This window comes from Oncorhynchus nerka, linkage group LG8 (assembly GCF_034236695.1).
Source record: "Oncorhynchus nerka isolate Pitt River linkage group LG8, Oner_Uvic_2.0, whole genome shotgun sequence".
NCBI lineage: Eukaryota > Metazoa > Chordata > Actinopteri > Salmoniformes > Salmonidae > Oncorhynchus > Oncorhynchus nerka.
Genome location: NC_088403.1, coordinates 22125618 through 22145814, shown reverse-complemented (window position 1 = coordinate 22145814; position 20197 = coordinate 22125618). Strand labels below are relative to the sequence as shown.

At 47.5% G+C, this 20197-nt stretch overlaps 1 protein-coding gene across 4 annotated transcripts in view; it reads left to right on the top strand.

The window, feature by feature from the left end:
- Nucleotides 1–20197, top strand: part of LOC115123057 (ankyrin repeat and sterile alpha motif domain-containing protein 1B-like) — a 288347-nt gene that overhangs the window by 37473 nt on the left and 230677 nt on the right. For all 4 annotated transcript variants that reach the window (XM_065021514.1, XM_065021512.1, XM_065021513.1 and 1 more), the window contains 4 exons: nt 1992–2093; nt 12687–12815; nt 17499–17575; nt 17707–17817. In XM_065021514.1, the coding sequence (XP_064877586.1) occupies nt 1992–2093; nt 12687–12815; nt 17499–17575; nt 17707–17817 (419 nt within the window). The remainder of the gene's footprint in view (nt 1–1991; nt 2094–12686; nt 12816–17498; nt 17576–17706; nt 17818–20197) is intronic.

The following is a 20197-nucleotide window of genomic DNA, read 5'->3' as shown; positions in this document are numbered from 1 at the left end:
TGAGAGAGAGAGGGGGCAGTAGATAATATGTAGAGATGCAGTAGATCATATGAGAGGGGGGCAGTAGATAATATGTAGAGATGCAGTAGATGATATGGAGAGAGAGAGGGGGGCAGTAGATAATATGTAGAGATGCAGTAGATAATATGTAGAGATGCAGATGATATGAGAGATGGTATGATAATATGTAGAGATGCAGTAGGGGGCAGTAGATAATATGTAGAGATGCAGTAGATCATATGGAGAGAGGGGGCAGTAGATAATATGTAGAGATGCAGTAGATGATATGGAGAGAGAGAGGGGGCAGTAGATAATATGTAGAGATGCAGTAGATGATATGTAGAGCTGCAGTAGATGATATGGAGAGAGAGGGGGCAGTAGATAATATGTAGAGATGCAGTAGATCATATGGAGAGAGAGAGGGGGCAGTAGATAATATGTAGAGATGCAGTAGATCATATGTAGAGAGAGAGATGGAGGGGGGGCAGTAGATAATATGTAGAGATGCAGTAGATCATGGAGAGAGGGGGGGCAGTAGATAATATGTAGAGATGCAGTAGATCATATGGAGAGAGAGAGAGGGGGCAGTAGATAATATGTAGAGATGCAGTAGATCATATGGAGAGAGAGAGAGGGGGCAGTAGATAATATGTAGAGATGCAGTAGATCATATGGAGAGAGAGATCATATGGGGGGCAGTAGATAATATGTAGAGATGCTTAAAAGTAGAGATCATATGGAGATGAGAGAGATTTGTAGAGGGGGCAGTAGATAAATGTATGTAGAGATGAGATGCAGTAGATCATATGGAGGGGGCAGTAGATAATATGTAGAGATGCAGTAGATCATATGGAGAGAGAGAGAGGGGGGCAGTAGATAATATGTAGAGATGCAGTAGATCATATGGAGAGAGAGAGGGGGGCAGTAGATAATATGTAGAGATGCAGTAGATCATATGGAGAGAGAGAGATGGGGGGGCAGTAGATAATATGTAGAGATGCAGTAGATGGTATGGAGGGGGGCAGTAGATAATATGTAGAGATGCAGATAATATGTAGAGATGCAGTAGATCATATGGAGAGAGAGAGGGGGGCAGTAGATAATATGTAGAGATGCAGTAGATGGTATGGAGAGGGGGCAGTAGATAATATGTAGAGATGCAGTAGATGATATGGAGAGATGCAGTAGATGATATTGAGAGTTAGAGGGACAGTAGATTATATGGACAGAGAGAGAAGGGGACAGTAGATGAGAGAGAAGATTATATGGAGAGAGAGGGGGGTGGGGTCAGTAGATAATATGTAGATAGGCAGTAGATGATATGGAGAGAGAGAGGGGACAGAGGCAGTAGATGATATGTAGAGAGGGGGACAGTAGATATGTAGAGAGAGAAGATATGGAGAGATAGAGAAGGGGACATTAGATGGTATGTAGAGAGAGAGAGAAGATATGGAGTGAGAGAAAGGACAGTAGAGGATATGGAGAGAGAGTGTGGTCTTTGTCCTACCTCCCACTCCTCTCCCCCCTTATTTTCCTCAATCGCTTCCTGTTTCCTCTGTTGTCTTTTTGCACTTCCTGTGAGGAACCCGGGCGGCCATATTGTTTTTGTTCAGGGGGCTTATTTAGATGAGAGTGACAGGCCTGTACTGGTTTACTGTCTGACCCCTGTCATCCACCCAACCTTCTCTTTTATCCGCGTGTGTGTGTGTGAGATACAGGATGGACGTGGCTAGCTTCCTCTGTCAGTAAATTGTCAGACAGAAATACAGTATGGATGATTTCTCCAAGTGAGTCTATTTAGGATCTTTGTCCTCCTACACGCAACACTTTACAGTGCTTCCCCTTTAAAATGTGTATATTGATTTACTTGTTAAGGGAGTGTGTGCAGGAGGCTAGATTTGTGTGTGTGCTTGCTCGTGTGTGAGTGTGGGGTGGTGTCGGCTGGGTGCCTGTCTGACCCATAGTTTCGGTCTTCTGTCTGTCTGTTGCAGGTATTGATGCCAACATCACAGACTGCCAGGGAAGGACAGCTCTGGAGATCCTCAGAGAACACCCCGCACAGAAGTCCCAGCAAATCACTGCACTCATGCAAGGTAACACACATTAAGATACACACGCATTAAAACCACACACACGCATTAACCACACACACACACGCATTAACCACACACACACGCGCATTAACACACACATGCATTAACCACACACACGCATTAACACACACATGCATTAACACACACACGCAAACCTCTTAAGGCTAGGGGGCACTATTTTCATTTTTGGAAAAATAACGTTCCCAAAGTAAACGGGCTATTTCTCAGGACCAGATGCTAGAATATGCATATAATTGACAGCTTAGGATAGAACACACTCTAACGTTTCCAAAACTGTAAAAATATTGTCTGTGAGTATAACAGAACTGATATTGCAGGCGAAAGCCTGAGAAAAATCCAATCAGGAAGTGACTCTAATTTTGAAACCTCTGCGTTCCTATGCATCTCTATTGACCATTGAAAGGAATATCAACCAGACTCCTTTTTCTATGGCTTCCCTAATGTGTCTACAGCCACTAGACATAGTTTCAGGCTTTTATTTTGAAAAATGAGCGTGAACGACAACATTGCGTCAGTGGTCAGGTGGTGGCTCTCAGAGTGATTTGTGCGTAATAGACATTGTTCCTCTCGCTCCTACTGAAAAGCCAATTGTCCCGGTTGATATATTATTGAATAGATATTTGACAAACACCTTGGGGATTGATTATAAAAAATGTTTGCCATGTTTCTGTCGATATTATGGATCTAATTAGTATTGTTTTTGATTGCTTTTCTGATTTTCGTGACCAAGCTTCCTGCTGCTAGCTGGACATAATGCTATGCTAGGCTATCGATAAACTTACACAAATGCTTGTCTTGCTTTGGCTGTAAAGCATAATTTCAAAATCGGAGATGTCAGGTTGATTAACAAAAGGCCAAGCTGTGTTTCACTATATTTCCCTTGTGATTTCATGCATATGAATATTTTCTAGTAAGATTTTTTGTCCGTTGCGTTATGCTAATTAGTGTAGTTGATGACAATTCTCCCAGATCCGGGAGAGGTAGTTCCAAGTTAACCTGTTGCGACGAGCAATCACGTATCCAGGATCCTATTTATAGCCTCAAAGCTCATTACCATAACGCAACGTTAACTATTCATGAAAATCGCAAATGAAATGAAATAAATATATTTGCTCTCAAGCTTAGCCTTTTGTTAACAACACTGTCATCTCAGATTTTCAAAATATGCTTTTGAACCATAGCTAAACAAGCATTTGTGTAAGAGTATTGATAGCTAGCATAGCAGTAAGCCTAGCATTCAGCATGCAACATTTTCACAAAAACAAGAAAAGCATTCAAATAAAATAATTTACCTTTGAAGAACTTCAGATGTTTTCAATGAAGAGACTCTCAGTTAGATAGCAAATGTTCAGTTTTTCCAAAAAGATCATTTGTGTAGGACAAATCGCTCCGTTTTGTTCATCACGTTTGGGTAAGAAAAAACCCCGAAAATTAAGTCATTACAACGCAAACTTTTTTCCAAATTAACTCCATAATATCGACAGAAACATGGCAAACGTTGTTTAGAATCAATCCTCAAGGTGTTTTTCACATATCTATCGATGATAAATCATTCGTGGCAGTTGACTTTCTCCTCTGAAGAAAATGGAAACGCGCATGGAGCTGGAGATTACGCAATAATTTTGACGGAGGACACCGGGCGGACACCTGGCAAATGTAGTCTCTTATGGTCAATCTTCCAATGATATGGCTACAAATACGTCACAATGCTGCAGACACCTTGGGGAAACGACAGAAAGTGCAGGCTCATTCCTGGCACATTCACAGCCATATAAGGAGACATTGGAACACAGTGCAGTCAAAATCTGGACCATTTCCTGTATGAAATTTCATCTTGGTTTCGCCTGTAGCATTAGTTCTGGGGCACTCACAAATAATATCTTTGCAGTTTTGGAAACGTCAGAGTTTTTTCTTTCCAAAGCTGTCAATTACATGCATAGTCGAGCATCTTTTCGTGACAAAATATCTTGTTTAAAACGGGAACGTTTTTTATCTCGAAGAAGTTAACACACACACGCATTAACATACACACACACGCATTAACATACACACACATGCATTAACATACACACACATTAACATACACACACGCATTAACATACACACACATTAACACACACATTAACACACACACACATTAACACACACACATTAACATACACACATATGAGCATGTGTTTACACACCGCTCTCTCTCTCCCTCGTCGTGACAGTGTACGTGGTTGTTTAGAGTACCGGGCGGTGTAGTGTCCGGATGTGTGCAGATTGTGTGCAGATTGAGACAAGTCGTTCCAGGAAGTGTATCTGTCCAATAGGGAACGAGATCAAACTTTATTTGTCAAATGCCCCGAATACAACAAGTGTAGACTTTACCGTGAATTGCTTACTTACAAGCCCTTAACCAATAGTGCAGTTCAAGAAGAGTTAAGAACATATTTGCCAAATAGACTAAAATAAAAAGTAACACAATAAGAATAACAATAACGAGGCTCTATACAGGGGGAACCGGTACCGAGTCAGTGTGCAGGGGTACAGGCTAGTTGAGGTCATCTGTACATGTAGATGGGGGTGAAGTGACTATGCATAGATAATAAACAAAGAGTATCAGCAGTGTACAAAAGGGGGGGGGTCAATGTAAATTGTCCGGTGGCAATTTTATTAATTGTTCAGCAGTCTTATGGTTTGGGGGGTGGAAGCTGTTGAGGAGCTTTTTGGTCCTATACTTGGCACTCCGGTACCGCTTGCCGTGCGGTAGCAAAGATAACAGTCTTATAACTTAGGTGACTGGAGTCTCTGACAATTTTATAGGCTTTCCTCTGACATCGCCTATTGTATAGGCCCTGAATAGCAGGAAGCTTGGCCCCAGTGATGTACTGGGCTGTACGCACTACCCTCTGTAGCGCCTTATGGTCACATGCCAAGCAGTTGCCATACCAGGCGGTGATGCAACCGGTCAGGGTGCTCTCGATGGTGAAGTTGTAGAACCTTTTGAGGATCTGGGGACCCATGCCAAATCTTTTCAGTCTCCTGAGGGAGGAAAAGGTTTTGTCATGTCCTCTTTACGACTGTCTTGGTGTGTTTGGATCATGATAGTTCGTTGGTGATGTGGACACCAAGGAACTTGAAACTCTTGACCCGCTCCACTAGAGCCCCGTCAATGTTTTTCCTGTAGTCCACGATCCTCTCCTTTGTCTTGCTCACATTGAGGGAGAGATTGCTGTTCTGGCACCACACTGCCAGTTCTCTGACCTCCTCCCTATAGGCCCTCTCATTGTTGTCGGTGATCATTTACATTTACATTTAAGTAATTTAGCAGACGCTCTTATCCAGAGCGACTTACAAATTGGTGCATTCACCTTATGACATCCAGTGGAACAGCCACTTTACAATAGTGCATCTAAATCTTTTAAGGGGGGGGGGTGAGAAGGATTACTTTATCCTATCCCAGGTATTCCTTAAAGAGGTGGGGTTTCAGGTGTCTCCGGAAGGTGGTGATTGACTCCGCTGTCCTGGCGTCGTGAGGGAGTTTGTTCCACCATTGGGGGGCCAGAGCAGCGAACAGTTTTGACTGGGCTGAGCGGAAACTGTATTTCCTCAGTGGTAGGGAGGCGAGCAGGCCAGAGGTGGATGAACGCAGTGCCCTTGTTTGGGTGTAGGGCCTGATCAGAGCCTGGAGGTACTGAGGTGCCGTTCCCCTCACAGCTCCGTAGGCAAGCACCATGGTCTTGTAGCGGATGCGAGCTTCAACTGGAAGCCAGTGGAGAGAGCGGAGGAGCGGGGTGACGTGAGAGAACTTGGGAAGGTTGAACACCAGACGGGCTGCGGCGTTCTGGATGAGTTGTAGGGGTTTAATGGCACAGGCAGGGAGCCCAGCCAACAGCGAGTTGCAGTAATCCAGACGGGAGATGACAAGTGCCTGGATTAGGACCTGCGCGAGGCAGGGTCGTACTCTGCGGATGTTGTAGAGCATGAACCTACAGGAACGGGCCACCGCCTTGATGTTAGTTGAGAACGACAGGGTGTTGTCCAGGATCACGCCAAGGTTCTTAGCGCTCTGGGAGGAGGACACAATGGAGTTGTCAACCGTGATGGCGAGATCATGGAACGGGCAGTCCTTCCCGGGAGGAAGAGCAGCTCCGTCTTGCCGAGGTTCAGCTTGAGGTGGTGATCCGTCATCCACCCTGATATGTCTGCCAGACATGCAGAGATGCGATTCGCCACCTGGTCATCAGAAGGGGGAAAGGAGAAGATTAATTGTGTGTCGTCTGCATAGCAATGATAGGAGAGACCATGGGAGGTTATGACAGAGCCAAGTGACTTGGTGTATAGCGAGAATAGGAGAGGGCCTAGAACAGAGCCCTGGGGGACACCAGTGGTGAGAGCATGTGGTGAGGAGACAGATTCTCGCCACGCCACCTGGTAGGAGCGACCTGTCAGGTAGGACGCAATCCAAGCGTGGGCCGCGCCGGAGATGCCTAACTCGGAGAGGGTGGAGAGGAGGATCTGATGGTTCACAGTATCGAAGGCAGCCGATAGGTCTAGAAGGATGAGAGCAGAGGAGAGAGAGTTAGCTTTAGCAGTGCGGAGCGCCTCCGTGATACAGAGAAGAGCAGTCTCAGTTGAATGACTAGTCTTGAAACCTGACTGATTTGGATCAAGAAGGTCATTCTGAGAGAGATAGCGGGAGAGCTGGCCAAGGACGGCACGTTCAAGAGTTTTGGAGAGAAAAGAAAGAAGGGATACTGGTCTGTAGTTGTTGACATCGGAGGGATCGAGTGTAGGTTTTTTCAGAAGGGGTGCAACTCTCGCTCTCTTGAAGACGGAAGGGACGTAGCCAGCGGTCAGGGATGAGTTGATGAGCGAGGTGAGGTAAGGGAGAAGGTCTCCGGAAATGGTCTGGAGAAGAGAGGAGGGGATAGGGTCAAGCGGGCAGGTTGTTGGGCGGCCGGCCGTCACAAGACGCGAGATTTCATCTGAGAGAGAGGGGAGAAAGAGGTCAGAGCACAGGGTAGGGCAGTGGGAGCAGAACCAGCGGTGTCGTTTGACTTAGCAAACGAGGATCGGATGTCGTCGACCTTCTTTTCAAAATGGTTGACGAAGTCATCTGCAGAGAGGAGGAGGGGGGGAGGGGGAGGAGGATTCAGGAGGGAGGAGAAGGTGGCAAAGAGCTTCCTAGGGTTAGAGGCAGATGCTTGGAATTTAGAGTGGTAGAAAGTGGCTTTAGCAGCAGAGACAGAAGAGGAAAATGTAGAGAGGAGGGAGTGAAAGGATGCCAGGTCCGCAGGGAGGCGAGTTTTTCCTCCATTTCCGCTCGGCTGCCCGGAGCCCTGTTCTGTGAGCTCGCAATGAGTCGTCGAGCCACGGAGCGGGAGGGGAGGACCGAGCCGGCCTGGAGGATAGGGGACATAGAGAGTCAAAGGATGCAGAAAGGGAGGAGAGGAGGGTTGAGGAGGCAGAATCAGGAGATAGGTTGGAGAAGGTTTGAGCAGAGGGAAGAGATGATAGGATGGAAGAGGAGAGAGTAGCGGGGGAGAGAGAGCGAAGGTTGGGACGGCGCGATACCATCCGAGTAGGGGCAGTGTGGGAAGTGTTGGATGAGAGCGAGAGGGAAAAGGATACAAGGTAGTGGTCGGAGACTTGGAGGGAAGTTGCAATGAGGTTAGTGGAAGAACAGCATCTAGTAAAGATGAGGTTGAGCGTATTGCCTGCCTTGTGAGTAGGGGGGGAAGGTGAGAAGGTGAGGTCAAAAGAGGAGAGGAGTGGAAAGAAGGAGGCAGAGAGGAATGAGTCAAAAGGTAGACGTGGGGAGGTTAAAGTCGCCCAGAACTGTGAGAGGTGAGCCGTCCTCAGGAAAGGAGCTTATCAAGGCATCAAGCTCATTGATGAACTCTCCCCGAGGGAACCTGGAGGGTGATAAATGATAAGGATGTTAAGCTTGAAAGGGCTGGTAACTGTGACAGCATGGAATTCAAAGGAGGCGATAGACAGATGGGTAAGGGGAGAAAGAGAGAATGACCACTTGGGAGAGATGAGGATCCCGGTGCCACCACCCCGCTGACCAGAAGCTCTCGGGGTGTGCGAGAACACGTGGGCGGACGAAGAGAGAGCAGTAGGAGTAGCAGTGTTATCTGTGGTGATCCATGTTTCCGTCAGTGCCAAGAAGTCGAGGGACTGGAGGGAGGCATAGGCTGAGATGAACTCTGCCTTGTTGGCCGCAGATCGGCAGTTCCAGAGGCTACCGGAGACCTGGAACTCCACGTGGGTAAAACGCGCTGGGACCACCAGATTAGGTGGCCGCGGCCACGCGGTGTGGAGCGTTTGTATGGTCTGTGCAGAGAGGAGAGAACAGGGATAGACAGACACATAGTTGACAGGCTACAGAAGAGGCTACGCTAATGCAAAGGAGATTGGAATGACAAGTGGACTACACGTCTCGAATGTTCAGAAAGTTAAGCTTACGTAGCAAGAATCTTATTGACTAAAGCCAGACTACGGTTTGCAAATGCACATGGGGACAAAGATCATACTTTTTGGAGAAATGTCCTCTGGTCTGATGAAAGAAAAATGTTGTTTGGCCATAGTGACCATCGTTGTGTTTGGATGAAAAGGGGGAGGCTTGCAAGCCGAAGAACACCATCCCAACCGTGAAGCATGGGGATGGCAGCATCATGTTGTGGGGGTGCTTTGCTGGCATCATGAGTTAGGAAAATGATCAGGCCTACCACTGTTGTGTTGTCAGCAAACTTACTGATGGTGTTGGAGTCGTGTTTGGCCACGCAGATGTGGGTGAACAGGGAATACAGGAGGGGACTAAGTACACACCCCTGAGGGGCCCCAGTGTTATGGATCAGCGTGGCAAACGTGTTGTTGCCTACTATTACCACCTGGGGGCGGCCCGTCCAGAAGTCCAGGATCCATTTGCAGTGGGAGGTGTTTAGTCCCAGAATCCTTAGCTTAGTGATGAGCATCGTGGGAGCTATGGTGTTGAACGCTGAGCTGTAGTCAATGAACAGCATTCTCACGTAGGTGTTCCTTTTGTCCAGGTGGAAAAGGGCAGTGTGGAGTGTGATTGAGATTGCGTCATCTGTGGATCGGTTGGGGCGGTATGTGAATTGGAGTGGGTCTAGGGTGTCCGGGAGGATGCTGTTGATGTGAGCCATGACCAGCCAATCAAAGCACTTCATGGCTACTGACATGAGTGCCACAAGGCGGTAATCATTTAGGCAGGTTACCTTCGCTTCCTTGGGCACAGGGACATTGGTCGTCTGCTTGAAACATGTAGGTATTACAGACTCTGTCAGGGAGAGGTTGAAAATGTCAGTGAAGACACTTGCCAGTTGGTCCACGCATGCTTTGTGTACATGTTCTGGTAATCCGTCCGGCCCAGCATCTTTGTGAATGTTGACCTGTTTAAAGGTTTTGTTCACATCGGCTGCCAAGAGCGTTATCACACAGTCATCCATAACAGCTGGTGCTCTCGTGCATGCTTCAGTGTTGCTTGCCTCGAAGCGAGCATAAAGGCATTTAGCTCGTCTGGTAGGCTTGCGTCACTGGGCACCTCACTTCTGGGTTTCCCTTTGTAGTCCGTAATAGTTTTCAAGCCCTGCCACATCCAATGAGCGTCAGAGCCGCTTATAAGAAATCCCGCTATGCCCTCAGACGAACCATCAAACAAGCAAAGCGTCAATATAGGATTCAATCTTAATCCTATATTGACGCTTTGCCTGTTTGATGGTTCATCTGAGGGCATAGCGGGATTTCTATATAAGCGTCCGGATTAGTCTCCCGCGCCTTGAAAGCGGCAGCTCTAGCCTTTAGCTCAATGGGGATGTTGCCTGTAATCTATGGCTTCTGGTTGGGATATGTACGTACAGTCATTGTGGGGACGACGTCGTCGATGTACTTATTGATGAAGCCGATGACTGAGGTGGTGAACTCCTCAATGCCAGTGGATGAATCCCGGAACATATTCCAGTCTGTGCTAGGAAAACTGTCCTGTAGCGTAGCATCCTCATCATCTGACCACTTCCGTATTGAGCGAATCACTGGTACTTCCTGCTTTAGTTTTTGCTTGTAAGCAGGAATCAGGAGGATAGAATTATGGTCAGATTTGCCAAATGGAGGACGGGGAGAGCTTGTATGCATCTCTGTGTGTAGAGTAAAGGTGGTCTAGGACTTTTTTTCTCTGGTTGTACATGTGACATGCTGGTAAAAATGTTGTAAAACTAATTTAAGTTTGCCTGCATTAAAGTCTCCAGCCACTAGGAGCACCGCTTCTGGTTAGGGTGTGTTACCCCCACACATGCACATGCAAATTGCCATCTAATTCTTATTCTATTTACCCGGAGTCAGATGAACTTGTGGACACCATTTGTTTATCTCTGCGTCACAGTATGAAGGAAGTTAGAGGAAGTTAGAGCTAGTGTTACGAGCCAATGCTAACTAGCGTTAGCAAAATGACTGGAAGACTACAGGTATGCTAGAGTATGGCGGCAGAACAGAGTGATTTCCACTAGATGGGCCAGCTGCAAAGTCAAAATTAGAAAAATGTATGAAAACAAAAATGTGCTTTTTGGTCTTCATTTAAGGTTAGGCATTAGGGTTAGCAGTGTGGTTAGGGTTAGCTTTCAAATCTGATTTGCTGACTTTGTGGTCAGCTAGCGACCACTCTGCAGTACTGCCTCCAGAACAAGATTCATGACGAAAAACGTTGACCTGCGCATATGCTTCAGTCATACTGCACGCAGAATCGAAGAGACACAAAAATGGTATCCACAAGTTCATCTGACTCTGGGGGAGCAGAACAATGGCCCGAATCTCCCTTTAATCACAGCTGTAGACTGGGGTTGACTAGACACTAGAGAAGACGAACAGTCTTGACCTGACATATAGAAGCTACAATCAGTGGTGCTAGTAGAAGCCCTGCAGTCTGCTGTTGTGCTCCCTGTATCGCTAATCACAGAGAGACAGAGAGAGACAGAGAGAGACAGACAGACACACAGAGAGACACACACAGAGAGACACACACAGAGAGACACACAGAGAGAGACACACAGAGACACACAGACAGACAGACAGAGAGACACACAGAGAGAGACACACACAGAGAGACACACAGAGAGAGACACACACAGAGAGACACACACAGAGAGAGACACACAGAGAGAGACACACAGAGAGAGACACACAGACAGACAGACAGACAGACAGACAGACAGACAGACAGACAGACAGACAGACAGACAGACAGACAGACAGACAGAGACCAGTTCTCGATGATTTAGAGAGGAAACTGTAAAGATGGAAGAGAGAGATGGAAACAGAGGGGTTAATTCAGGGTCAGGAATGAGAGAGGAGGGAGAGGTTAGTAGGGGGAGAGGGAGAGAAAATAATAGTGGAGATGAGAGGGAGAAATGCAGAGATTGTGACAGAAAATCAAATTCAGGGTTGAGCTGGGAGAGAGTGAATGGATCAGCTGCCTCCCTATCCCTGTCAGAGATAGAGAGTCAGAGGGAGAGAAAGTGGAATTTCATTCCGCGATTAATCCCACCCATTTAAATGCAATAGTATTCCGTCATCATTATTCATGTATTTAAATGATTCAATCCATATATTTAAAAGTTATATATGAATATCTTATGCCTGATTTTTTTTTTCTTCTCTAACAACTTTTTACACACACACACACACACACACACACACACACACACACACACACACACACACACACACACACACACACACACACACACACACACACACACTCCCTGTGTGTTACAGTACCTCTGACCTTAGTTGGATCGTTCATACTAACACACAGCCAGGCCCCTGCCTTGTGTTGTGACTAAACTCAACAATCCTGCTGTGTCTGTGTTAGTGACACAGAAGCTCATAGTTTCTTCCTGCTTCACACTCCCATTCCATACGCCTTGTATTGCTGTGTGTGTTTCTGTGTGTGGTTCATTATCATTATGGTTCCTCATAGCCTGGTTCCTCTCTAGGTTTCTTCCTAGGTTTTGGCCTTTCTAGGCAGTTCCTAGCCAATGTGCTTCAACACCTGCAATGCTTGCTGTTTGGGGTTTTAGTCTGGGTTTCTGTACAGCACTTTGAGATATCAGCTGATGTACAAAGGGCTATATAAATACATTTGATTTGATTTGATCAGTACAATAAAATGGTTCCCTGTTCTATCTATGTCTGCAACCCTTTGAACCCTGCAATCACATCACCACGCTCTCTGTCTCTCTCTCTCTGTCTCTCTCTCTGTCTCTCTCTCTGTCTCTCTCTCTCTCTCTCTCTCTCTGTCTCTCTCTCTCTGTCTCTCCGTCTCTGTCTGTCTCTCCCTCTCTCGGTCTCTCTCTCGGTCTCTCTCTTGTACTCCCTCTCTCCCTTTTCTCTCTCTCTCTCTCTCTCTCTGTCTCTGTCTCTCTCCTCTCTCCTTCTCTCGCTCCTCTCTACCTCCTCACTCCCTCCTCTCTCTCCTCTCTCCCTTCTCTCTCTCTCCGTCCTCTCTCTCTCTCTCCCTCCTCTCTCTCTCTCCCTCCTCTCTCTCTCTCCCTCCTCTCTCTCCAGAATATATGATGGAGGAGATGATGGACAATAAGAGTGTGTTGATGGAGGAACCTATTCGCCAGTGTCCTGTCCCCACACCTCGCACTTCTATCCCCTCTCCCTCCGCCTCCCCCTCCCTCAGGCACAAAAGTAAGTATACACGCACACACACACACACACACACACAAACTTGCGCGCACACACACACACGCATACGTACACGCACAAACACACATACACTATACACATACAGTGCCCTCGGAAAGTATTCAGACCCCTTGGCTTTTCCCACATTTGTTTACGTTACAGCCTTAATCTCAAATGGATTAAACATATAAATCATCCTCACACAATACCTCATAATGACAAAGCGAAAACAGGTTTTTAGAAATTTTGGCAAATGTATTAAATATAAAAAACAGATACCTTATCCTCCATCATTCTTAAATGGATTAAGCTTGTAACCACCAAGATTCTTCCTGGAGCTGGCCGCCAGGCCAAACTGAGCAATCGGGGGAGAAGGACTTTGGTCAGGGAGGTGACCAAGAACCCGATGGTCACTCTGACAGAGCTCCAGAGTTCTTCTGTGGAGATGGGAGAACCTTCCAGAAGGACAACCATCTCTGCAGCACTCCACCAATCAGGCCTTTATGGTAGAGTGACTTGACGGAAGCCACTCCTTAGTAAAAGGCACATGACAGCCCTCTTGGAGGCACCTAAAGACTCTCAGACCATGAAACAAGATTCTCTGGTCTGATGAAACCTAGATTGAACTATTTGGCCTGAATGCCAAGCATCACATCTGGAGGAAACCTGGCACCATCCCTACGGTGAAGCATGGTGATGGCAGCATCATACTGTGTGGATGTTTTTCAGCAGCAGGGACTGGGAGACTACTCAGGATGGAGGCAAAGATGAATGGAGTAAAGTACAGAGAGTCCTTGATGAAAACCTCCCCCAGAGCGCTCAGGACCTCATACTGGGGTGAAGGTTCACCTTCCAACAGGACAACGACCCTAAGCACACAGCCAAGACAACCTGGGAGTGGCTTCGGGACAAGTCTCTTAAATGTTCTTGAGTGGCCCAGCCAGAGCCTGGACTTGAACCCGATCGAACATCTCTGGAGAGATCTGAAAATAGCTGTGTGGCGTCGCTCCCCATCCAACCTGATAGAGCTTGAGAGGATCTGCAGAGAAGAATGGGAGAAACTCCCCAAATACAGGTGTGCCAAGCTTGTAGCGTCATATCCAAGAAGAGGCTGTAATCGATGCCAAAGGTGCTTCAACAAAGTACTGAGTAAAGGCCCTCCACCCTACCTGACACCCTAGACCCACTCTAATTTGCTTACCGCCCCAATAGGTCCACAGACGACGCAATCGCAACCACACTGCACACTGCCCTAACACATCTGGACAAGAGGAATACCTATGTGAGAATGCTGTTCATCAACTACAGCTCAGAATTTAACACCATAGTACCCTCCAAACTCGTCATCAAGCTCGAAACCCTGGGTCTTGACCCCGCCCTGTGCAACTGGGTACTGGACTTCCTGACGGGCCGCCCCCAGGTGGTGAGGGTAGGTAACAACATCTCCACCCCGCTGATCCTCAACACTGGGGCCCCACAAGGGTGCGTTCTTGAGCCCTCTCCTGTACTCCCTGTTCACCCACGACTGCGTGGCCATGCACGCCTCCAACTCAATCATTACGTTTTCAGGACGACACTACAGTGGTAGGCTTGATTACCAACAACGACGAGACGGCCTTCAGGGAGGAGGTGAGGGCCCTCGGAGTGTGGTGTCAGGAAAATAACCTCACACTCAACATCAACAAAACAAAGGAGATGATTGTGGACTTCAGGAAACAGCAGAGGGAGCACCCACCTATCCACATCGACGGGACAGTAGTGGAGAGCGTAGTACGTTTTAAGTTCCTCAGCGTACACATCACGGATAAACTGAATTGGTCCACCCACACAAACAGTGTGGTGAAGAAGGCGCAGCAGCGCCTCTTCAACCTCAGGAGGCTGAGAGCATCCTGTCGGGCTGTATCACCGCCTGGTACGGCAACTGCTCCTCCCACAACCGTAAGGCTCTCCAGAGAGTAGTGAGGTCTGCACAACGCATCACCGGGGGCAAACTACCTGCCCTCCAGGACACCTACACCAACCGATGTCACAGGAAGGCCATAAAGATCATCAAGGACAACATCCACCCAAGCCACTGCCTGTTCACCCCGCTGTCATCCAGAAGGCGAGGTCAGTACAGGTGCATCAAAGCAGGGACCGAGAGACTGAAAAACAGCTTCTATCTCAAGGCCATCAGACTGTTAAACAGCCACCAGTAACATTGAGCGGCTGCTGCCAACATACTGACTCAACTCCAGCCACTTTAATAATGGAAATTTATGGAAATTGATGTAAAAAATTTATCACTAGCCACTTTAAACAATGCTACTTAATATAATGTTTACATACCCTACATTACTCATCTCATATGTATATACTGTACTCTATACCATCTACTGCATCTTGCCTATGCCGTTCTGTACCATCACTCATTCTTATATCTTCATGTACATATTCTTTATCCCTTTACACTTGTGTGTATAAGGTAGTAGTTGTGGAATTGTTAGGTTAGATTACTCGTTGGTTATTACTGCATTGTTGGAACTAGAGGCACAAGCATTTCGCTACACCCGCATTAACATCTGCTAACCATGTGTATGTGACAAATACATTTGATTTGATTTTGATCTGATTTTGAGTACTTATTTAAATGTGCTATTTCAGTTTTTTATTCTTAATAAATTAGCAAAACATTTCTGGGGTATTGTGTGTAGATTGATGAGGGGAAAAAGTGTACGGCTGTAACGTAACACAAAGTGTGGATGAAGTCCCGGGGTCTGAATACATTCCCGAAGGCACTGTATCTACTACACACATGGTGAGCACTGCCTATTGGTATGAACCTGTACTACCTCAGTCAACTTCAATAGTGTTTTCCCCTTATCCAACACTGCCCCTAGTGGCTGAGTTGGAGCGGTGCACTGGTATCTCTCATACAATTCCCGCTGCACTCTCTCTCTCTTCTCAATCACCACCAGTCAGCACTCCCCTTTAATTATCTTTATTGAGGGAGGGAGAGAGCGAGAGAGAGGGAGGGAGCAGAAAATACACATTCAGCACAGCTCGTGCACGCCTGAACACATTTTATTGTAGGGTGAGAGGGAACGGTGGAGAGAGGGAGGGAGACAGGGAGGGTGTTGTGGAGAAAGGAGAGAGGGAGGGTGTGGCGGAGAAAGGAGAGAGGGAGGGTGTGGTGGAGAAAGGAGAGAGGGAGGGTGTGGTGGAGAGAGGGAGGGTGTTGTGGAGAAAGGAGAGAGGGAGGGTGTGGTGGAGAAAGGAGAGAGGAAGGGTGTGGTGGAGAAAGGAGAAAGGGAGGTGTGGTGGAGAAAGGAGAGAGGGAGGGTGTGGTGGAGAAAGGAGGAGGAGAGGGTGTGGTGGAGAAAGGAGGAGAGAGGGTGTGGTGGAGAAAGGAGGAGAGAGGGTGTGGTGGAGAAAGGAGGAGAGAGGGTGGTGGAGAAAGGAGGAGAGAGGGTGGGTGGAGAAAGGAGAGAGGGTGTGGTGGAGAAAGGAGGAGAGAGGGTGTGGTGGAGAAAGGAGGAGAGAGGGAGGGTGTTGTGGAGAAAGGAGGAGAGAGGGAGGGTGTTGTGGAGAAAGGAGAGAGAGAGGTGTGGTGGAGAAAGGAGGAGAGAGGGTGTGGTGGAGAAAGGAGGAGAGAGGGTGTGGTGGAGAAAGGAGAGAGGGTGTGGTGGAGAAAGGAGGAGAGAGGGTGTGGTGGAGAAAGGAGGAGAGAGGGTGTGGTGGAGAAAGGAGGAGAGAGGGTGTGGTGGAGAAAGGAGGAGAGAGAGAAAGGAGGAGAGAGGGTGTGGGAGAAAGGAGGAGAGAGGGAGGGTGTTGTGGAGAAAGGAGGAGAGAGGGAGGGTGTTGTGGAGAAAGGAGAGAGGGAAGGTGTTGTGGAGAAAGGAGGAGAGAGGTGTTGTGGAGAAAGGAGGAGGGAGGGTGTGGTGGAGAAAGGAGGAGAGAGGGAGGGAGAGAGTGGTGCTTTCAGGTCTGTGAAGGCCAGTGAACGAGGGCAGACCGGAGGAACTACTTCCTGGATTAGAACGCCGTCACACAGAGATTAACATATTAAGGTGTTGACGTGTATTTGGCCAGGTCTGCTCTCTTTAGTTAATTTGTTCAGTAGAAACAACCCCAGTTTGATCCATCATCATTATGTACTATAGTACTCTGTCTCTAGCTGTTTTCACTGAAGGAAATACCATTTGGTGAGCAGGTCACTCCAAGATCTGTGTGTGCCACAGTGGCAGAAGCTAGATATTGATTCCGAAAGAGGCCACAGAGAAAAGTAGATTGAAAAGAGAGAGTGATGGAGAAAGAGGCTTCTTCTCTTTTGACTTCAGCTCTCTTTCTCACCTCTCCATTCTTTAACAGCCTTACATGTCACAATTAACGCTAATTGTTGAAAACATATTGTATTTTTTTCCCCCTTCCTTTGACTACACACAATCTCCTCTCCCCCTCTCCCATCTTCTCTCTCTCCCCATCTTCTCTCTCTCCCCCTCTCACATCTCTCTCTCCCCCTCTCCCATCTCCTCTCTCCCCATATCTCCCATCTCCCTTCTCTCTCCCCCATCTTTCTCTCTCTCTCTCTCTCTCTCTCTCTCTCTCTCTCTCTCTCTCTCTCTTCCCTTGTAATCTCTCTCCTCTCCCTCGTCTCTCCTTCGCTCCCTCTACTCCTCCCTCTCCCCCATCTCCTTTCCTCCCCAGATGATGCTGTGACAGGGGAGCTCTCCAAGCTGCTGAATGAGATGAAGATGTGTCGGGACAGAGACTACTCCTTTGAGGTGTGTTATGTTGTTATTCTCTTCATCTTTATCTTATAGATCCTTGTGTTGTCTTTGGAATCATTGCTGATGCTTGTGGTGATCAAACCAAGTCATTCAATTAGTACCCGACTCCACTCTCCTCTACTTAGGAGCTCTGCCAGACCATCTCATCCCACTCTCATTCCATGGAGAGCTTTGGCAGCGGTCACCTATCAGACGAGGAGCGACGCAGTAACGGCACCCTGAGCAGAGTCAGAAAGGTGAGCACCATTTTGGATCAGGGAGGGTGGATGGGACCAGGGGTAATCAAGGGGGATGTGGAGGGTGGGGATTTTGATCAGGGAGGGTGGATGGGGTAATCAAGGGGGATGTGGAGGGGAGATGGGACCAGGGGACCATTTTGGATCAGGGAGGGTGGATGGGACCAGGGGTAATCAAGGGGGATGTGGAGGGTGGATGGGACCAGGGGTAATCAAGGGGGATGTGGAGGGTGGGGACCATTTTGGATCAGGGAGGGTGGATGGGACCAGGGGTAATCAAGGGGGATGTGGAGGGTGGATGGGACAAGGGGTAATCAAGGGGGATGTGGAGGGTGGATGGGACCAGGGGTAATCAAGGGGGATGTGGAGGGTGGGGACCATTTTGGATCAGGGAGGGTAGATGGGACCAGGGGTAATCAAGGGGGATGTGGAGGGTGAGGACCATTTTCGCAATTTTGGGTCTGTGGTATCGTACGGTCGTATTGTTATTCTTAGATTGGAAAACCATGTTCTACTGCATCACTCTGGGGTCCATTACTGTAGTAGCATTTAGTCACCAGGAGAGGGCAGCCTCAGACACGCTGTAAGGTAGACATGTTTACTGAGCAAAAACATAAACTCAACATTCAACAATTTCAAAGATTTTACTGGGTTACCGTTCATGTAAGGAAATCAGTCATTTGAAATAAATAAATTAGGGCCTAATCTTTTGATTTCACATGACTGGGAAAACAGAAACATCTATTTGTCACAGATACCTTAAACATAAAGTAGAGGCAGAGATCAGAAAACCAGTCAGCATCTGGTGTGACCACCATTTGCCTCACGCTGCCTCACGCTGCGAATAGAGTTGATCAGGATGATGATTGTGGGCTGTGGAATGTTGTCCCACTCCTCATCAATGGCTGTGCGAAGTTGCTGGATATTGGCGGGAACTCGAACATGCTGTCGTGCAGTCGATCCAGAGCATCTCATACGTGCTCAATGGGTGACATGTCTGGTGAGTATGCAGGCCATGAAGGAACTGGGACATTTTCAGCTACCAGGAATTGTGTACAGATCCTTGCGACATGCTGAAACTTGAGGTGAAGGAGACGGATGAATGGCACGACAACGGGCCTCAGGATCTCGTCACAGTATCTATGTGCTTTCAAATTGCCATCAATAAATACACGTGTTTGTTGTCCGTAGCGTATGCCTGTCCATACCATAACCTCACTGCCACCATGCGGCACTCTGTTCACAACGTTGACATCAGCAAACCTCTCGCCCACACATCTGCCTGGTACAGTTGAAACCGGTATTCAACTGTGAAGAGCCCACTTCTCCAGCGTGCCAGTGACCATCGAAGGTGAGCATTTGCCTACTGAAGTTGGTTACGACGCTGAACTGCAGTCAGGTCAAGACCTGGTGAGTACGACGAGCACGCAGATGAGCTTCCCTTAGACGGTTTCTGATAGTTTGTGCAGAAATTCTTCAGCTATGCAAACCCTTAAATTATCCCGCAAGTGAAGAAGTCAGATGTGGAGGTCCTGGGTTGATGTGATTACACATGGTCTGCGGTTGTGAGGCCTGTTGGACGTACTGCCAAATTCTCTAAAATAACATTGGAGGCGGCTTATGGTAGAGAAATTAATATTGAATTCTCTGGCAACTGCTCTTGTGGACTTTCCTGCAGTCAGCATGCCAATTGCACACTCCCTCAAAACTTGAGACATCTGTGGCATTATGTTGTGTGACAAAACTGCACATTTTTAGTGGCCTTTTGTCCCCAGCACAGGGTCCACCTGTGTAATGACATGCTGTTTAATCAGCTTCTTGATATCCCACACCTGTCAGGTGGTGGATTATCATGTCAAAGGATACATTCTCAATAACAAGGATGTGAACAAAATGTTAGCAAAATATGTTTTTCGTTCGTATGGAACATCTCTGGGATCTGGCTGGGCCACTCAACCATAAAGGCCTGATAGGTGGAGTGCTACAGAAATGGTTATCCTTCTGGAAGGTTCCACAGAGGAACTCTGGAGCTCTGTCAGAGTGACCATCGTGTTCTTGGTCACCTCCCGAACCAAGGCCCTTCTCCCCCGATTGCTCAGTTTGGCTGGGCAGCCAGCTCTAGGAAGAGTCTTGGTGGTTCCAAACTTCTTCCATTTTAGAATGATTGAGTCCACTGTGTTCTTGGGGACCTTCATGCTGCAGACATTTGTTGGTACCCTTCCCCAGACCTGTGCCCAACACAAACTCTTATGACAATTCCTTCCACCTCATGGCTTGGTTTTTGCTTCATTCACTGTCAACTGTGGGACCTTATATAGACAGGTTTGTGCCTTTCCAAATCATGTCCAATCAATAGAATTTACCACAGATGGACTCCAAA